The 17,559-nt window shown below is 48.0% G+C and overlaps 1 protein-coding gene across 8 annotated transcripts in view; it reads left to right on the top strand.

Annotated features, from left to right (window-relative positions):
* Positions 1-17,559, top strand: part of COL6A3 (collagen type VI alpha 3 chain) — an 81,017-nt gene that overhangs the window by 19,885 nt on the left and 43,573 nt on the right. For 3 of the 8 annotated variants that reach the window (XM_086720020.1, XM_025912771.2, XM_086720022.1), the window contains 6 exons: positions 2,388-2,990; positions 6,769-7,353; positions 9,044-9,643; positions 10,969-11,541; positions 13,141-13,749; positions 15,789-16,394. In XM_086720020.1, the coding sequence (XP_086576146.1) occupies positions 2,388-2,990; positions 6,769-7,353; positions 9,044-9,643; positions 10,969-11,541; positions 13,141-13,749; positions 15,789-16,394 (3,576 nt within the window). The remainder of the gene's footprint in view (positions 1-2,387; positions 2,991-6,768; positions 7,354-9,043; positions 9,644-10,968; positions 11,542-13,140; positions 13,750-15,788; positions 16,395-17,559) is intronic. The other 5 variants (XM_086720021.1, XM_086720023.1, XM_086720024.1 and 2 more) reach the window with 5 other exon arrangements.

The raw sequence follows: 17,559 nt of genomic DNA, 5'->3' as shown, positions 1-17,559 counted from the left end.
TGTTTCCAACAGTGTTGAAGGAGCCTGACTTTTCCATGGACACGGTGAAAGTTTTCTATGGAAAATGCCACAGAAGGGTGTGTGTGATACGTGAGCCACGAAAGCAGAAAACCAGGCAACTTCACGTTGTAAATTTTAGTTAGAGCTGATTATCCTTAGACTTAAAACTGGTCATCGGTACGCCTTGCTGTACACAAGAACCCACAGCTCTTGTGTCTGTTTGAGGCTTCAGCTCACCTGGATAACACAGCATGCCAATGTGTGTCCCATCATTGTGTGCGTAAGAGGACAATGTTGTTTTTTCAGTGATGACAAATTATCCAACATTTTTCTATGACCTGCTGCAGTTCAGCCTTTAGGAGGAGAAAGGGTCAAGGGTTTTCCCACAGGGTTTCTCTTAATTTGTACACTATTATAAATTGCAACCAAAAAAGATAATGTAATAAATTAATTAAAAATTAATAAACGAATAAGGAATGTGTCATCCTATGTATTAGGTTATCGTTTCTCTCTTCCTGAGGACCCTAGGCTCCTAGCTAATCCTTCTTTTATTGGTATGCACATCTTTTACGGTCTCTCAGGGTCATTGGTTCACGCCTGGGAGAGGTTGAGGGATACAGTGGTGTGATGGACAGAGCCTATGGCTCATATGATGATGCGGGCCATTTCTATGGCACTGCGCCCTGCCAAAGATCCTTCAGGAATCTTATGTTTTGGCTAAAGAAAAAGCAAATGCGTTGGGATTCCTAGCAAAGGCCCACTCTTATTTCATACTTTTGTGTGACACTTACTAAAAACACAAGATCTTAATTACTGTAGCAAAAAATTATCCTTCTCATTAACCCTCATGTTTCCAAGTTATTATCTTTCCCTGTGCAAGGGATTCACCTGCAAGAACGTTGTCAGGGATTGTGTGTGAGGGGAGGAAGAGTTCTTCTGATTTAGGCAACCTCTGGCTCAGCTTTCATATGAGGGAACTTGAGTAAGAACATAGTTTCACTGTAGCAGAATTCTTTAATTTTATGAGATAAGATTTGTATCCTGTTTCCACGTAAAAATGGGAGCAACTTTTTCTGGCACAAGGAAAAATTAATTTTAAACATAAAATGTTCACTGTCATGAGAAAGATCAGAACTCATGGTCTTACATACAGTGTTGTGATTATATCCCAAATATAGCTCTCTAAAATCTCAGGGTATGAATATCACATATGCTCACATACAGTCTTTTCCGGTTCCTAACACACACTTAAGTTATTAAAAAACATTCACCAGAGTAATTTTTCTTTTCCTCTAGTTTTAAATCAGTCCAATTTAAATTTTCCAGTGGAGCCTTTGAAATATTTCACTCAGGTTTATAGATTATTAATTGCTACTCCTTACCCAATGCTTCTGTGAAGTCCCCATTTTCCATAGTGGAATGGAAGTTTCTAGTTTGCCATTGTAAGGAGGAAAGAGGCCAAGGTCCCCGTTTTTTTGTCCATCTGTATAACCCCAGAACTAATTCTGATCCAGGGTTTATTAGAGGCAGTCAGTTTAGGACGTCATAAAAATAAGGTTGGATAATTATGTCATGACTGGTTTCATATCACTCTGCTTAACATTGTTCTGCATTATGTGATTGAATACAGAGGCAATAGCAAAAGTATGTGAACAAAACATCTAGCCTAATCCCAGATCTGCATGTGAGTTCCACGCAACTCAATATCGTATGAGAAGAGAAGATCAAACCAAACATTTATCAGATATTTTTAAGATTAAAACTTGAAGCGTAGCTTGAGTTCTTCCTTTCAAATTCACAAAGTTGCGTGCAGGCCGCCATCTTGGTTTTTAAAGAGAAGAAACAGTAGTCATTCCAGGAATCAGGTGTTCAACATGCTGGGATGATAAGTCACCAAACCCTGACTCTGGGCTTCTGTTTCGTAGCTGTGGATTTGGGCAAAGAAAATTCCTATAAGCACTTGAGGATTACGAGAGAAACATCCAAAAATTAGAAATCATGTTTGGACCTCCTGTAGGTATGGTAACGCACAATTCCACGTAACAACATTTCCCTCCAAATTTAGTAGAAATTTCTAGAACACGTACTCATGATTCTTCCCCCGGAAAAGTGAATATGATGTTTTGAATTGTAACTACAAAGACGGTACCAATGAACATTTGATATAAATGTTCCTATTTTACGCCACTGTTCGCGAGGAGTTGCCTCTTATCCATTCAGAATGCAGAACTAAAAGAGAATTTCACATTCCTTAATCAACATGTGTTTTGTTTGTCTGTATTTCGTGTTTCTTATTGGTTTCCAAAGAAACATGTCAGAACACTGAACAATGCATGTGGTCACTTGTTCTAACGCTTTCACATTTTTTGCATTTCTTTCTTTTAAAGCACAAGACTCTGCTGACATTATTTTCCTTATTGATGGATCAAACAACACCGGAAGTGTCCATTTTGCAGTCATTCGCGACTTCCTTGTAAATCTCCTTGAGAGACTCGCGGTTGGAACTCAGCAGATCCGAGTGGGGGTGGTCCAGTATAGCGATGAGCCCAGAACCATGTTCTCCTTGGACACCTACTCCACCAAGGTGCAGGTTCTGGATGCAGTGAAAGCTCTTGCGTTCACTGGTGGGGAGCTGGCCAATATCGGCCTGGCCCTGGATTTCGTGGTGGAGAACCACTTCACCCGGGCAGGGGGCAGCCGAGTGGAGGAAGGGGTTCCCCAGGTGCTGGTCCTCATAAGCGCCGGGCCTTCTAGTGACGAGATCCGCGACGGGGTCATAGCACTGAAACAGGCTAGCGTGTTCTCGTTTGGCCTCGGAACCCAGGCCGCCTCCAGGGCAGAGCTTCAGCACATAGCTACCAGTGACAACTTGGTGTTTACTGTCCCGGAATTCCGTAGCTTTGGGGACCTCCAGGAGCAATTACTGCTGTACATTGTTGGCGTGGCCCAAAGGCGCATTGTCTTACAACCGCCAACCATTGTCACAGAAGGTACGTATGCTCTCCTCGCCATCTGTGTGGGAGTGGGGTGTTTTGTGTGTTGGTTTTTGTAGAAGCAAGGCAGGCACCTCCAGAACGCTTCGCCTCAGGAGAACCTGTAAGTACCCACGGTGGGGTCCTTCTGAGATAAGCTAGCTCTCGGGGGTGCAAAACAAAAGATCCATGAGTGAGTGGAAAGCTCTCGTTAACAAGTGCGTTGTCGAGGAAGTGTGCTTTTGAGGTGAATTCAAGAAAGCCGGTACTTGGAGACTATTCAACATCAATTGTATTATTCACTTGCGATCCAGTCATCTGAAAAATGGATCTCAGGGGCTCATTACAATTCTGAGAAAATTAGTCCAGGACGATGGCATGGCCTCTAAGCCCGTGTGTTACAAGCGCCCTTGCAGGTAGGTGAGGGCTGCCCCGTGGGGCCCTTTCTGTGCTGGGTATTGAGAGCTGCGCTTCTGAAGGTAAGAAACCACACAACGCTCACTTGGCAGGATATTTACGAGAAACCATTTTCCTGTACTTCTCAGGTTTCGGAGTAGTTGCGTTGAGTCGCGAGGTCATGACGTACATCCATTCAAACTGAGGGCCTTTGGCAAAATAGCCCAACGGGACTCGTTTATAAACATCAAACGAATCGCATCACGTAACGAATACGCATTTAACAAGTGTGGGAGGGGAATGTGTTTTTCAAAATGGAAATAAGAATACGGTTTTGCCTGGCGCTGAGGCAGCTGAGCCTCAAGGCAGATCCGGTTGTGCCAACTTACGTTAGTTGGTGATCTCCCCTGTCTGCCAGAGGTTACCAATGGCCTTCTGCATTATCACCGGGTAGGGAAAATCAGAATTGATGCAGAATTACATCCTGAAAATTCGCTTGATATTTCTAGACCTCCCTCTCATCGGACTACAACTTACCAAGGTTGCTCCAGGCTCGTGTGCGTGTGGCACACATAGATGGTTTCCATAGCTTTTGTAAATGACGAGGGAGCAGCAGGGCTGTAGCCGGGAGACCTGGCCTTCGGTCCCCGCTCTTACGTTAACCAGCTGTGTGATCCTGGGCAGGCTGCGCAACCACCCTGGGCTCTGATTTCTTGAATGTATGAGAGAGGAGTTCCCCTGGATGAAGAGATTTCTGTTCCAGGAGAAGTTCCAAATTCTTTCTTCTTTTTATTTGTGGCAACACGCTGCTCACATTTCAGTTTTCCCTAGCTAACTCGACTATTACCTCCTCACACGCAGACAGCATCTTTAATCCTTGTGACCGATTTGCAATAGTTAACAAATGTTCCTGGCGATCTGGTCTGAGCTGGATACACAGTGCTTGCTGGTGGACGAGAGAGACGTGGCCGCCGGCCTGTTGGGGGATAATGGGGAGGTGGTGGAAGTGGGGGCCAGTGTCCAGACGCAAATATTCCGAGGGTCAGAAGTTGTGTGGGGCTGTACACAGAGGAACAGGGGGAGAGAGCTTTGGACAGGGTGGCCGGGGAAGGCCAGTTGGAGAAGCTGCAAGATAGAAAGGGGGCAGCAGGTGAAGAACAAAGGGACGGTGTTCCAGGTGCCGTGGCTCTGGGGCACCGAGGAGCCTGGCTGCTTTCCAGAACTTTCAGCAGGCCGTGGGGCTGGAGCTCGTTTGATACACGGAGGCTGGAGAAGCAACCAGTTTAGGGGGTGAGCGTGAAGCCCAGTGCCGACGGCGTGTCTCAAGGGCTAGAGAGGTTGCCAGGGCCCCGAGCTGCTAAGAAGCTGAGGAGAATGAGACCAAGAGCCCCACTGCGTGTGTCCACACGTGCAGGTCACTGTGGCCCTGGCAGATCAGTGTCACTCCAGTGCCAGGGGCGCGTGGAGAGGAGGGGCGGGAGAAGCGGGTGAGGGCAGAGGACGCACCCTGCAGGGGGTAGTGGTGCAGGTGAGGCCAGCAGCCCAGTGACTGGCAGGACCTTCAGTTTCACCTCCCAACAAGGGTGTTTCAAACCCAGTCCGAGCAGAAGACAGCTCTGTTTGGGTTGGCATCACATGCCAGGAAGGGGGACGTCGCTTACTGGAGGTCGGGGGGGGGCTGCCACTCAACAGCTGAGTGAGTCAGCCTGCTGGTCGGGGTGACAACTGACCTGTCTTTTTATTCATCTCCCGTGTATATTGCATACATATATGTCTATACAGGCATGGGATGACGGAATCTCAGTAGCACTTCTACATCAATGGTGTAGGAGGGCTATGTGTGTGTGTGTGTGTGTGTGTGTGTGTGTGTGTGCCTCCAGGCAGGTTCACTATCCATGTGTGCATGAAATGCCACACATGTGGTTAACCGTGCATACATGCATATGTGTGCATATATGTATGTCTTTTACGTACATGTTGAGGGAAGGAGAGGGCAGGGCCGTGTGGCATTCCGTGTCTTTCGCACGTACATAGAGGGAGAATCCCGCGTGTATGCACGTCTCTACGGAGAGCTTAAGGACTTGGAATTCATTCTTTGTACCACAAGCTGATGCCAAAGCAGTGGTCTCCATGTGCCTGTCCTTGTGTGCTTTGCATCTATGTGTGCATTTATGTGTTTTCTCTTTTCGTAAAAATTCTTTTGATGTTTTATTTATTTTTGAGAGAGAGCGGAGAGAGAGAGAGAGAAAGAGAGAGAGAGACTGAGCGTGAGTGGGGGAGGGGCAGAGAGAGAAGGAGACACAGAATCTGAAGCAGGCTCCAGCCTCTGAGCTGTTAGCACAGAGCCGGACGCGGGGCTTGAACTCATGAGCTTTGAGATCATGACCTGAGCTGAAGTTGGATGCTGAACCAACTGAGCCACTGAGGCGCCCCTACGTGTTTTCTCTTAAAGAGGAGAGTTTGGACGAGTGATGTCCGTATAGTCAAATGTCAAGGTATATAATTCATCCGACAGTGTGGAGTATTGGAGGCCTCCTCACGTCCAGATACTTAATAAACTGTAAGCACTCCTCCCTCTATATCCTTGTGAGTGTTGGAAGTCCTAGCAGGTTTTTGGATTGGGTGTCATGCCTGACACGGTACTTTGTGCCCACAGCTCAGGTGGGTGTACAGCAGGTGGACACAAGCTTAGAGTCACAAGCTAGTGACCTTGCCCAGCTGTCTTTGCTTTGTAGTTTATCACAGTCCTGATACGTAAGTTGCACCTTCATGGTGCAGGTCTCTTAAATGAAAATCCTTCTGTGCCTCTGGCTGGTTTTGACATCGATTTCCTTTTTATAAGTTTTATGATGTCAAGGAATTGTTTTTTTTTTTTCATTGCCTGAACAACCCAGGCACAGAGAAGAGAACGGAAGGCAATGGGGGTGTGCCTGCTCTATACTTTTGTACTTGGCAGTGGGTGTTTATGAAGTCACAGTTGTGAGATGAAGTGCCCTCTGTGTAGACACTGATCGCTCCTTTAGGTATTTAAGATCTAGCTTCATTCTGGACCCTAAAATCTAACCTACAGACTTTTGGCAGAAAAGGGCTTCCTGGCTTTTTTACTGACAACATGCTGCACAGGTGGTTGCTAAAGCTCATTTTGTTTTTGTGCAACTATTTTGTCAAAGGTACTAAGGGGGTGGGGGTGGGTGGGTCAGGAGCCCTACCTGCCACCCCCTAGGGAGGATGCAGCTGTCACTGATGTGTGTTACGACTGGTTCTTCGGGGACTTGCGCTGACCTCACACTGGCCAGAGCAGATGGGAGTGCCCCTTGAGTAGCGTTAGCTGTAGAGACGGTCATAGTTGAATGTGACAGGTAAGGCCATTGTACTCACCTTATAACGTTGCTACCTACAGTCATTGAAGTCAACAAGAGAGACATAGTTTTCCTGGTGGATGGCTCATCCGCACTGGGACTGGCCAACTTCAATGCAATCCGAGACTTCATTGCCAAAGTCATCCAGAGGCTGGAAATCGGACAGGATCTTATCCAAGTGGCAGTGGCTCAGTACGCAGACACTGTGAGGCCAGAGTTTTATTTCAATAGCTACCCCAGTAAAAGGGAAGTCATTGCCGCCGTGCGGAGAATGAAGCCCATGGAAGGCTCGGCCCTGTACACGGGCTCTGCTCTGGACTTTGTTCGGAATAACCTGTTCACTAGCTCGGCTGGCTACCGGGCCGCCGAGGGGGTCCCAAAGCTTCTGGTGCTGGTTACAGGCGGTAAGTCCCTAGATGAAATCAGCCAGCCTGCCCAGGAGCTGAAGAGAAGCAGCATCATGTCCTTTGCCATTGGGAACAAGGTTGCCGACCAGGCTGAGCTGGAAGAGATTGCTTTCGATTCCTCCCTGGTGTTCATCCCCACCGAGTTCCGAGCCGCCCCTTTGCAAGGCGTGTTGCCCGGCTTACTGGCGCCTCTCAGGACCCTCACCGGAACCACTGAAGGTATGGTGGGGAGCAAGTCAGATGCACAGCAGGGTGGTCTCCAGGCAGAGCCTTTGAGCTTAGATGAGAGATGGCTCTTAAATGATGGAAATGAGAGTGATAAACAATTTATCTCGGGCTTCCTTTAGTTGGGGATTGTGTGACTTAAATGCCATATGGTACAGATGTATGTTTTAAAATGCCATATGATAAGAATTGTATGAAGTTTCCAAATCATCAAGTAGAAATCTTATGACGGAAGCTATAGGACCAGGACCACTTGTCCTTACTGCTTCTGGCCTAGGAGGTCACTTCTCAGTTGTTACCTCTTGGCAGATCCCAGGGCTCTGTGTCTCCCAGTGACTCCTGTCCAGCCTCCTTCTGCCGCCACCAAGATGTGGCCTGGCTCTTGCTTTCCTGAGCTGACGGTCCCCTCTCAGTGGCCCAGCCCCGAACGGTGCAGAACATTAACCCTCTCTCCTTTTTCTAAGGGCCTTTCCTTCAGTCAGTGAATGGGCATGGAGACAAAAAGCCCAGTGGTTTCTAAAATCTTTCATTTAATATGATTGTCAGGGAAAAGTTATTTTGAAAGACACGATAGCGGTCTATGAGCTTACAAGTGGATGAGTACAATTTGCCGTCCTTAACGAAGATGAATATCATGGCAATCAGCTTTTCCGCCACACAAGTGCACCACTGGAGGACTGTTGGATGCATGACTCACGTTGCATGATGCATGCTTTCTCCCCAGGCTCTCTGCTCTTCCGAAAGCCTCCTTCTCTTCTCCTTACCTCCTGCACACTTCCGGTCCACACTTTCATGGCCAAAGTTGATGGATAGACCGTAGGATGAAATTAGTTGTTAGGTTTAAATTTTAGGGAGACACCAGGGAAGAGAGGGGAGATAATTTTCCTAAAGGCATGTTGTACTAAATGTGTTGCTACGTATCCTCTAATTTGAGCACTCTACTTGTGATTCACTGTATGTATAACCTCAGCCAGACGTGGCAGCTAGTCTTTTTGTACTTTAATGTGTTTCCACGATGCTATTATCTCGCCTTGGAGGAATTCCTACGGGCTCTCCATTGGATTATTGCCCGACAGTGCTGTGACTCCCCACAGAAGAAGGGTACCGGTAGAGAATGACAAAGGGCTGGTCCTAGGAATGCTTCAGGATGAGAACATTCCAGTTTTATTATTATTTTTTTAAACCTTCAGGATCTCATGTTCTCAGGTGGACTCGGGCTAACACTCGTAATCTATCTGTAAGTGGAAATCTCTCTGCAAATGTGTAGAGGTGAATCCCGGGGACCCCCGTCTCACACACGTAAACCTGACTGTGACCGTGGTCATAGATAGGACTGAGGCAGAAAGGCACAGGTCCCTCGTAGCGTTCACTTCTAGGGAAGGAATGTTCCACTTGGAGGATTCTGATCATTTTTGTTGGTTGCAAACGTCCTAACTTTGGCACTGTATCTTTCCGCGAGCCAACTTGGTTTCGTCAACTTGGCTATGGATATGCCTCACAAACACCAGCCGCCACCGGTGGAAAATATGCAGCCCTCTGCCATATTTTACGAGATGGACGTGCTTTGCCTCACTGACTGTCTGTGTGTTCTGAATGTTGGCATGTGTGCCCTGTGTCGCAGGCACACATGGCATGCCCTCCGCGGTTGTCTGTGTCTCACTTTGTTTTCTGTGCTCCACTGCAGTTCACGTAAACAAAAGGGATATCATCTTTCTTTTGGATGGATCGTTCAACGTTGGCAAGACCGATTTCCCTTATGTGCGGGACTTTGTAATGAACGTAGTTAACAGCCTTGATGTCGGCAGCGACAATATCCGTGTCGGTTTAGTGCAATTTAGCGACACGCCAGTAACAGAGTTCTCCCTAAACACATACCAGACAAAGTCAGATTTGCTTGCTCATCTGAGGCAGCTGCAGCCCAAGGGGGGGTCGGGCCTGAACACCGGCGCGGCCCTGAGCTATGTCCATGCCAACCACTTCACCGAAGCTGGCGGCAGCAGGATCCGTGAACACGTGCCACAGCTCTTGCTCCTGGTCACAGCCGGGCAGTCCGAGGACTCCTATGGGCAAGCTGCCAATGCCCTAGCGCGCGCAGGCATCCTGACCTTTTGTGTGGGAGCTAGCCAGGCGAATAAGGCAGAGCTTGAGCAGATCGCTTTTAACCCGAGCCTGGTGTATCTCATGGACGATTTCAGCTCCCTGCCAGCCTTGCCTCAGCAGCTGATTCAGCCCCTAACCACATATGTTAGTGGAGGTGTGGAGGAAGTTCCATTCGCCCAGCCAGGTAAAGCTCCCCAGCTGCGCGGGGCTCCCTTCCCTCAACACCTCCCCGGTGGCAGGTGGCCCAGCCTGAACTCCAGCGTGCAGTGAACTGTAGAAGGAAGACCGGATTTCTGTGCTTGAAGTAATTTGGGGGCTTGAGACACTGTACCAGCAAGTTGAGGTTCTCTGTCTAAGGTTCATTAATGAAAGAAAGGTCTGGGAAATGCAGCTTATGTCCCTCCCATCTTATCTCGGCTCCCCCCACCACCTTTTTTTGCCCCAGTGCCCATGAAGTTTCTGGAACACGCATCCAGACGGAAGGGAGAGCGCAAGGGATTGATGCCCTCTCGTATCGGAGAGTGCGTTGGGGCCGGTTAGAAATATTAACTAACTTAAGTATAGGAAAAGAAAACAACAACAAAAAAAGACACTGACATTTTATTTATATGATTCTTTCATGTTCAAAATCTGCTGTATACAGAAAAGTTATTTTTTACAAACCCAACAAGGGCTGCATCTTTATGTGATGATAAAATGATTTCCAAAGGAAGTCGGGAATATTACTGTTCTTGCAGATTAATATGGTGCTGAGGCCCGGATGCGTGGGACCTGCCAGCGTGTGGACACCACACAGTTGGGGAGCAAGACTGAGCCAGTTTGAAACCTAATCAAATACCTCCAAGAACCGTTTGACCTGAAAATTATGTTCCCGTTACATGCTACATGTTGTGGCCCCCTGTGGGCCTTCAGCCCTGTTTTCTGTTGGCTTAGTGTAGCAGATTGGGATGCACTGACAGACAGCCTGACCCACAGAGCAACGATGGGTGCTATTTGGGGTCCTGGCCCATAACTTCAAACTTAGTGAAAAGAAAATCCAGTTAGAGCAGATATGTGTCAACTCAGTTATCTATTGGTGGCTAACCCACATCAGCCTCTGGCGCTAAAGACTGGTCAATTTTTAAGACAAAGGACAATAAGGACCACGTTTTCCGTAGCTTGATTTATAACGGCTTGAAAACACTGTTCTCTTACAGTGATTGCCACCAAGAATAGGACCCTCTGGGGCTTATGTTGTTTTGCTTTGAGGAAGAAGCACGGTGCGGGATCGGGTAGACCCCTCCGGTTCCTAGGCCTTGGCAGATATGAACTGCTCTGAAATGGGGCGTCTTAATGACAGCTGGTGCTTCAGGCTTCAACAATGGGTTTTCTCCCCTCTTGCTGGTACAGTGATCATCAGATGAATTATGTGACCCCCCGTTACCAAATCCTAGTGGCGCTGGGCTGAAGTCACTCTGGTGCCCGTTAGGTTCTCATCCCTCACTGTGTCCTAACCTACTTCTGTTGTAGAAAGCAAGCGAGACATTCTGTTCCTCTTTGACGGCTCAGCCAATCTCGTGGGCCAGTTCCCTGCTGTCCGCGACTTTCTCTACAAGGTTATCGACGAGCTTGACGTGAAGCCTGATGGGACCCGGATTGCAGTGGCTCAGTACAGCGATGATGTCAGGGTGGAGTCCCGTTTTGATGAGCACCAGAACAAGCCCGAGATCCTGAATCTCGTGAAGAGAATGAAGATCAAGACGGGCAAAGCCCTCAACCTGGGCTACGCGCTGGAGTACGCACAGAGATACATTTTTGTGAAGTCCGCCGGAAGCCGGATTGAGGATGGAGTGGTTCAGTTCCTGGTGCTGCTAGTTGCAGGAAGGTCCTCGGATCGTTTGGACACACCGGCACTCAACCTGAAGCAGAGCCAGGTGGTGACCTTCATACTGCAGGCCAAGAACGCAGATCCCGCCGAGCTGGAGCTGATGGTGCCATCCCCCGTCTTCATCCTGGCTGCGGAGTCACTCCCCAAGATCGGAGACCTTCAACCACAGATCGTCAATCTCTTAAAATCCGTGCAGGATGGGGCGCCGACACCAGGTACGGCATGGGAATTCTGGTTGCTTCTGCGGCCCGGTACTGGAGGGTATGAGTGACAGTAGGCCGCTGACTCTTTCCCCACTTGAATTGTCTAACGGTTCTCAGGGCAAGACAGGAGAATCCAGGTGACATGAGAGTATTTCATCATTAGGTTCACCTGGGTGGCTCAGTCGGTTAAGCCTCTGACTTTGGCTCAGGGCACGATCTCATGGTTCATGAGTTTGAGCTGTGCGTGGGGCTCTGTGCTGACAGTGCGGAGCCTGCTTGGGATTCTCTCTCCCTCTGTCTCTGCCCCTCCCCTCCTTGAGTGCTCTCTCCACCCCCCACCCCCCACTCTGTATCTCAAGATAAAACTTGAAACAAATTAAAACAGTAAGTTAAAAAAAGAATTTCTCATAATTAGCTACATGATAAAGATTTAGACATATCAGTAGTTAAAGATCCATTTAAAAACACTATTTTTACTATAAGCACAATAAAAGCCACACCCGTGGTTGCATTATAGCTAAAACAGTCTTCATCCGTATGATCTACCAATGTCTTATTTTAAGCGGGTCTCACCGTGCTGTAATTCATCCACAGTCCACTTACCAAGAATATAAGGTGTGATGAGAGGGGGATAGATCCGCACCCTAACTGCTGACCTAAAATTTCCAGCTGCTACTCCACATTACCGTGACTTGGTGTTTAACTGCTTTCCGTTTATTGGTAAAAATGTGGTGAAGAAAGTCGTTAATTGCACCTATAATAACCCTTTGGAAAAAAACCCGAGAATTTCGAACTTCTACATTGACTATGGGGCCCACACGCTGTTGGCTTTGGATGGTAACCCAGACATCTGGTCTATACGTTTCCCTGTTGCCCCTCTGTGACTTACAACAAATCATTTGAAACCCCCTCTGTGCAACATGCTAATGGGCAGGCAGGATGTACCATCCTGTTTCTCCCCTGCCCAACACCGTTTCTTGAGGACACCTTGGAAAGTTGACAATGCTGCACAGGCACCGAAGGTTCTAAATTAAAGGCCTGTCCTTCTATCTACCTACCTGTCTGTATTGCTGTATTCATTTTTGATTTCCGCTGTGCCAAATTACCATAAATTTAGTGGCTTAAAACAAAATGAATGCATCGTCTTCCGTTTTCAAGGTCAGCAATCCGAAACCAGTTTCACTGGGCTAAAAGCAAGGTGTCAGCCAGATTGCACTCCTTTGGGAGGCTCTGGTGGGTCATCCGTTTCCTTGCCTCGTGTGGCCTTCGCTCCTTGGCTTGTGGACCCTTCCTGCATCTTCAAAGCAGCAGCGAACCCTCTTCTCTCTTCTCTGATCTCTGCTTCTACCTTAAAGTTCTTCCTTGAACTCTCATCGTCTCCTCTCCCTCTTAGAAGGACATGGGATTGATTACACTGGGTCTGCCTGGATAATCCAGGATAATTTTCTCATTCCCCAAGCACTTAATTCAGTCATACCCGCAAAGTCCCCTTCACCAGTTCTGGGGATTCTCGATCGGCTACCTTTGTGGGGCCATTCTTCAGCCCTCCATGATCTGTAGGAGATGGTCCCTCTCGGGTCCTGTGTGTCATGGATGGTGTCTGTCTCCCAGTTTCAGGTGAAAAGGATGTGGTGTTTCTGATAGATGGCTCTGAGGGTGTCAGGAGCGGCTTCCCTCTGTTGAAAGAGTTTGTCCAGAGAGTGGTGGAGAGCCTGGATGTGGGCCCAGACCGGGTTCGTGTGGCCGTGGTACAGTACAGCGACCGGACCAGACCTGAGTTCTACCTGAATTCATACATGGACCAGCAGAGTGTGGTCAGTGCCATCCGCAAGTTGGCCCTCCTGGGAGGGCCGGCCCCCAACACCGGGGCCGCCCTGGACTTTGTCCTGAGGAATATCCTGATCAGCTCGGCTGGAAGCAGGATAGCAGAAGGTGTCCCCCAGCTCCTGATCGTCCTCACGGCTGACAGGTCTGGGGATGACGTGAGGGGCCCCTCCGTGGTCCTGAAGAGGGGAGGGGCAGTGCCCATCGGCATTGGCATCGGGAATGCCGACATCACAGAGATGCAGACCATCTCCTTTATCCCCGACTTTGCCGTGGCCATTCCCACCTTCCGGCAGCTAGGGACGGTCCAGCAGGTGATCTCCGACAGAGTGATTCAGCTCAGCCGGGAAGAGCTGAGCAGGCTGCAGCCAGTTTTGCTCCCCCCAACGAGCCCAGGTAAGGAGGGGATTCCTTGGGTCATTGTTTCTAGAAACATCCGGGGCTACTAGTTTGGTCCGTGGGCTCTGAGTGTTCTCTGTTGGTTTCCTCTGCCTTGTGGGGGGGTGGGTGGGGACTGGCTTTTCATGAAGAATTAGGAGCCGTGTGCCTTTGGTCTCAGTGGCTGGAAGTGGTACAGGCCTGGGGACATGCTGAGATTCATGTTTGGGGCCAAATTAAAGTTTCAAAGAGGGGCAGGTGCATGCTTTAGTGCAGACCCCCCATGTCTGTGTAGAGGCTTCTGCACAGATATCAGAAGGGACGGGGCCATCTAGCTGGTGGCCCCAGTTCAATGTCAGTTCTATGCTGCCCCTGGCAGGTCCAGTCGGCAGCCTTCTGTGATCAGGGAGGGAGCTTGACCATAGGGTCCACCCAGCTGGGGGCACAGTCTCTGAAATATTGGTGTTTCTAGAGCCCAGGCGTGATGATTGCTTTTGACTTGCCTGGTGCTAAGAAGTAAATGGCTTAACTGGCAGAATCCCATCTTGCTCTTATGACTGCAAGATTTATTCTGTTTCATTGTTCCTGTGCCCCTTTTCTAGGCCTGGTTACAGTAAACTAGAAAACAGTGGGAGCCTGGCCGCTGAAGGGGCACTAAGATATGTCCAACCCCCTCAAAATACCCACTGAGGGCCTGCCTCCCCAGGGTACTCAGGTGGGGAGGCTCACAGTGGTGGAAAGCCAGCAGCATCCTTGTTCCCTGTGGCTTACATCCTACTGAGTGCCATCTGAAGCCTCATGGCATGGAGAGGGGCAAAAGGGAAAGGCAGGGGGGAACAGAAGGAAGCCAAGAATAGAAGAAGCAAGTGAGAGAAGAGTCAGATGCCAGATACGGTGCCTTTTGGGTGAATGAAGGAGGTGAGGGTGACTGACGTGGCATTGTTTAAAAGGGCCGGCGTTTCCTCACTGGTGTCCAGGACAGAGTGCAGCAGGCCCCACAGGCCTCCATGGAATGTTCTCAATGGTTTGTGATCAAATAAGTTTGGGAAACAGAGAGAGAGGTCCCCCCCTCTAATTGATGTGTTTTGCATATCTCCAATACAAGAATGATACATTTCCAAAACTTATTTGGCTGCAGGGTCCTTATCTATGATGCCTCCTGAGGTACCAGTGTTCCCAAGAATGCACTTTGGAAATCTTGTCGTAGTGCATATGCAACTTCTTTATTTTAAACACAAGCATATATGTCTATAGCATAGCTGCTCTTCCACACTTCAAAATGAGTATTTTCTACCTTCACCTTCTTCCTTTCCCACGTCTTCTACACTCTTCTTATTACCAGAACTGCTATCCATATCTCAGCCCTGACCTGTTCCCAGGTGAGCTGTCTCTGCCTCCAGGGCACCTGCCCCTCTGAGCAACCCAAGGGCGCCATTCACCATTCTCTGTCCTGCCTCACTGGCTCTCCAATGAGGATGGGAAGGATGATTCCCTTTACAGTATAAACATATCACTTTTTCTTCTTTCTTAAAAACTCTCTCTTGATGCCTGCTCCCCTCTCCAATAGTGCCTGAATCTTTTAAAAGAATTCTCTCAATCTTTACAATTCCTCTCTTAGCCCACCCCCATCTGTCATTCGCTGTAGCCACTCCACAGAAAGCGCTCTTGTCAAGGTCTTTACATCTGGAAAACCCAATGGTCAATTCTCAGATGCCCTTCTGCTTGATCTAAGAGAACCTGATGCATGTCACAGTTAAGATCACCTCCTTCCTGAAACACCATCCTTGTTTGGTCCAGACATGGCTCTTGTGTATCTACTCTCTGCCTCCCTCAGAGTTTCTCTTCTTTATCCTTTTCTGGTTCTTCCTCTTCTCCCTGGCTTATAATCACTGCAATGCCAGGACTAACTACTGGGACTGGTATTTTAGCTATAATAGCCAGAATTAGGATACTTTTCCCATCAGGTGGTGATTCCATGACAGACTGGGAGGTGGTTCATGAACACTAAGAATTTGGTGCCAACAAATGTGAAACCCGTGGTAACATGTGATTTGCAGGTGTCGGAAACAAGAAGGATGTGGTCTTTCTCATTGATGGGTCCCAAAATGCTGGCCCTGAATTCCAGTACATCCGCACCCTCATTGAGAGGCTGGTTGACTACCTGGACGTGGGCTTCGACACGACTCGGGTGGCAGTCATCCAGTTCAGCGAGGACCCCAGAGTGGAATTTCTACTGAATGCCCATTCCAGTAAGGATGAAGTACAGAATGCAGTGAGGCGGCTGAGGCCCAAAGGCGGGAGGCAGATCAACATTGGGGGTGCCCTGGAGTACGTGTCAAGGAATATCTTCAAGAGGCCACTGGGAAGCCGGATTGAAGAGGGTGTCCCTCAGTTCCTGGTCCTCATTTCTTCTGGGAAGTCTGATGACGAGGTAGACGATTCCGCGGCAGAGCTCAAGCAGTTTGGTGTGGCACCATTTGCGGTTGCAAGGAATGCAGACCAGGAACAGTTGGTTAAGATCTCCCTGAGCCCCGAGTATGTGTTCTCGGTGAGCACCTTCCGGGAGCTGCCAAGCCTGGAGCAGAAACTGCTGACCCCCATCACAACCCTAACCTCAGAGCAGATACAGCGGATCCTAGCCAGCACTCGCTATCCTTCTCCAGGTAAGATGGGGTATTTATTGTTGCTCTCTGAGTATTTTTGATATAAAAAAATAACAGGTTCAAAGATCCATAGTACTCATGATAAGTTAAATTAAAATAAAGGGACACCTAATATTGAGCCAGTTATGTCAGTGGCTTGTTGCAAGGAGGGAGGATGCACATGACAGTGAACCATGGAGCATCTCAGTAGAGGGTGTTAGGTCATAGGATAGGATCAGAGCCTGCGGTAGGCAATTTTGTGGGAGGCTTAAGGAAATACTATTTGGCCTGGATTGGATATTGTCAAGAAGTGGAAGTAATTCTATGATTTGGTATCTTTCTTCATCTTATGGCTAAAGCTGTAATTGGTGAAGAAACAGTAGTCATTCCTATTAGCAGGGAGGGCAGGTGTTTGGTTATTTTCGTCTTCTTTTTGTCAGTGTGGACCTATGATTCTGATGTTCTGTGAAATCTTTTGTGTTCTACAGGAGAACCCAAGGCCTGGCTCTGTGTGCTGGGCCAGCTTTTCTCTTTCTCAATGTAAATGGCTGAGTTCTATGACTTGCTCAGCTTTTTCTGTGCTGTGTTTCCATTACAAGTAGCCCTACGATTTATGAAGCAAAAGACAGGCCGAACTTGTTGAGTGGCAACATAGGACTAGTTGATAAAATAGCCTCCAAGAAGTACCTAGAATTCTAACTAAAAGGAAAACATGGCTTATCTTTCCCAGGACTTTTGGATTAGTTTTGTAGCCAAAAATAGACTCATAAAGAAAATAGGGGAAATAACAGTGAAAACAAAAAAATTGTATAAATGCTAGGGATATGTGGGCAAGAAGAAATACCATGAGTCAAACACCTGGGGAGCTGTTGTGGCACACTGGGAGACAGTTGGCATTCTCTGGGTGTCACTACCTAAGTGGTGGCCTTGGACAGAGAGGACTTTTGACCTTAGCTGGCTCCCTCTTCTTATACACCAATGATGTTCTGGGAGATCTTGATCCCTTCTGGTAGTAACAGCTCATGATTTTGTAGATTCTGGTAATCCAGTTGCTAAATGCTGTTTACATTTTTAAAACTGGTTGTAACACAGACTTCAAAGCCATAATTAAAATAGAGTAAACTTAGAAACTTTTGGAGAACTTCGAAGATTTTTAAGAAGTGGAAATTGTTTTGGTGAAAAAAGC

The sequence above is a fragment of the Puma concolor genome, chromosome C1, assembly GCF_028749965.1.
Source record: "Puma concolor isolate L17-30 chromosome C1, mPumCon1.1.hap2, whole genome shotgun sequence".
Classification (NCBI taxonomy): Eukaryota; Metazoa; Chordata; class Mammalia; order Carnivora; family Felidae; genus Puma; species Puma concolor.
Note: the sequence above shows the minus strand (reverse complement) of the source record. Positions and strands in the feature narration are given on the sequence as shown.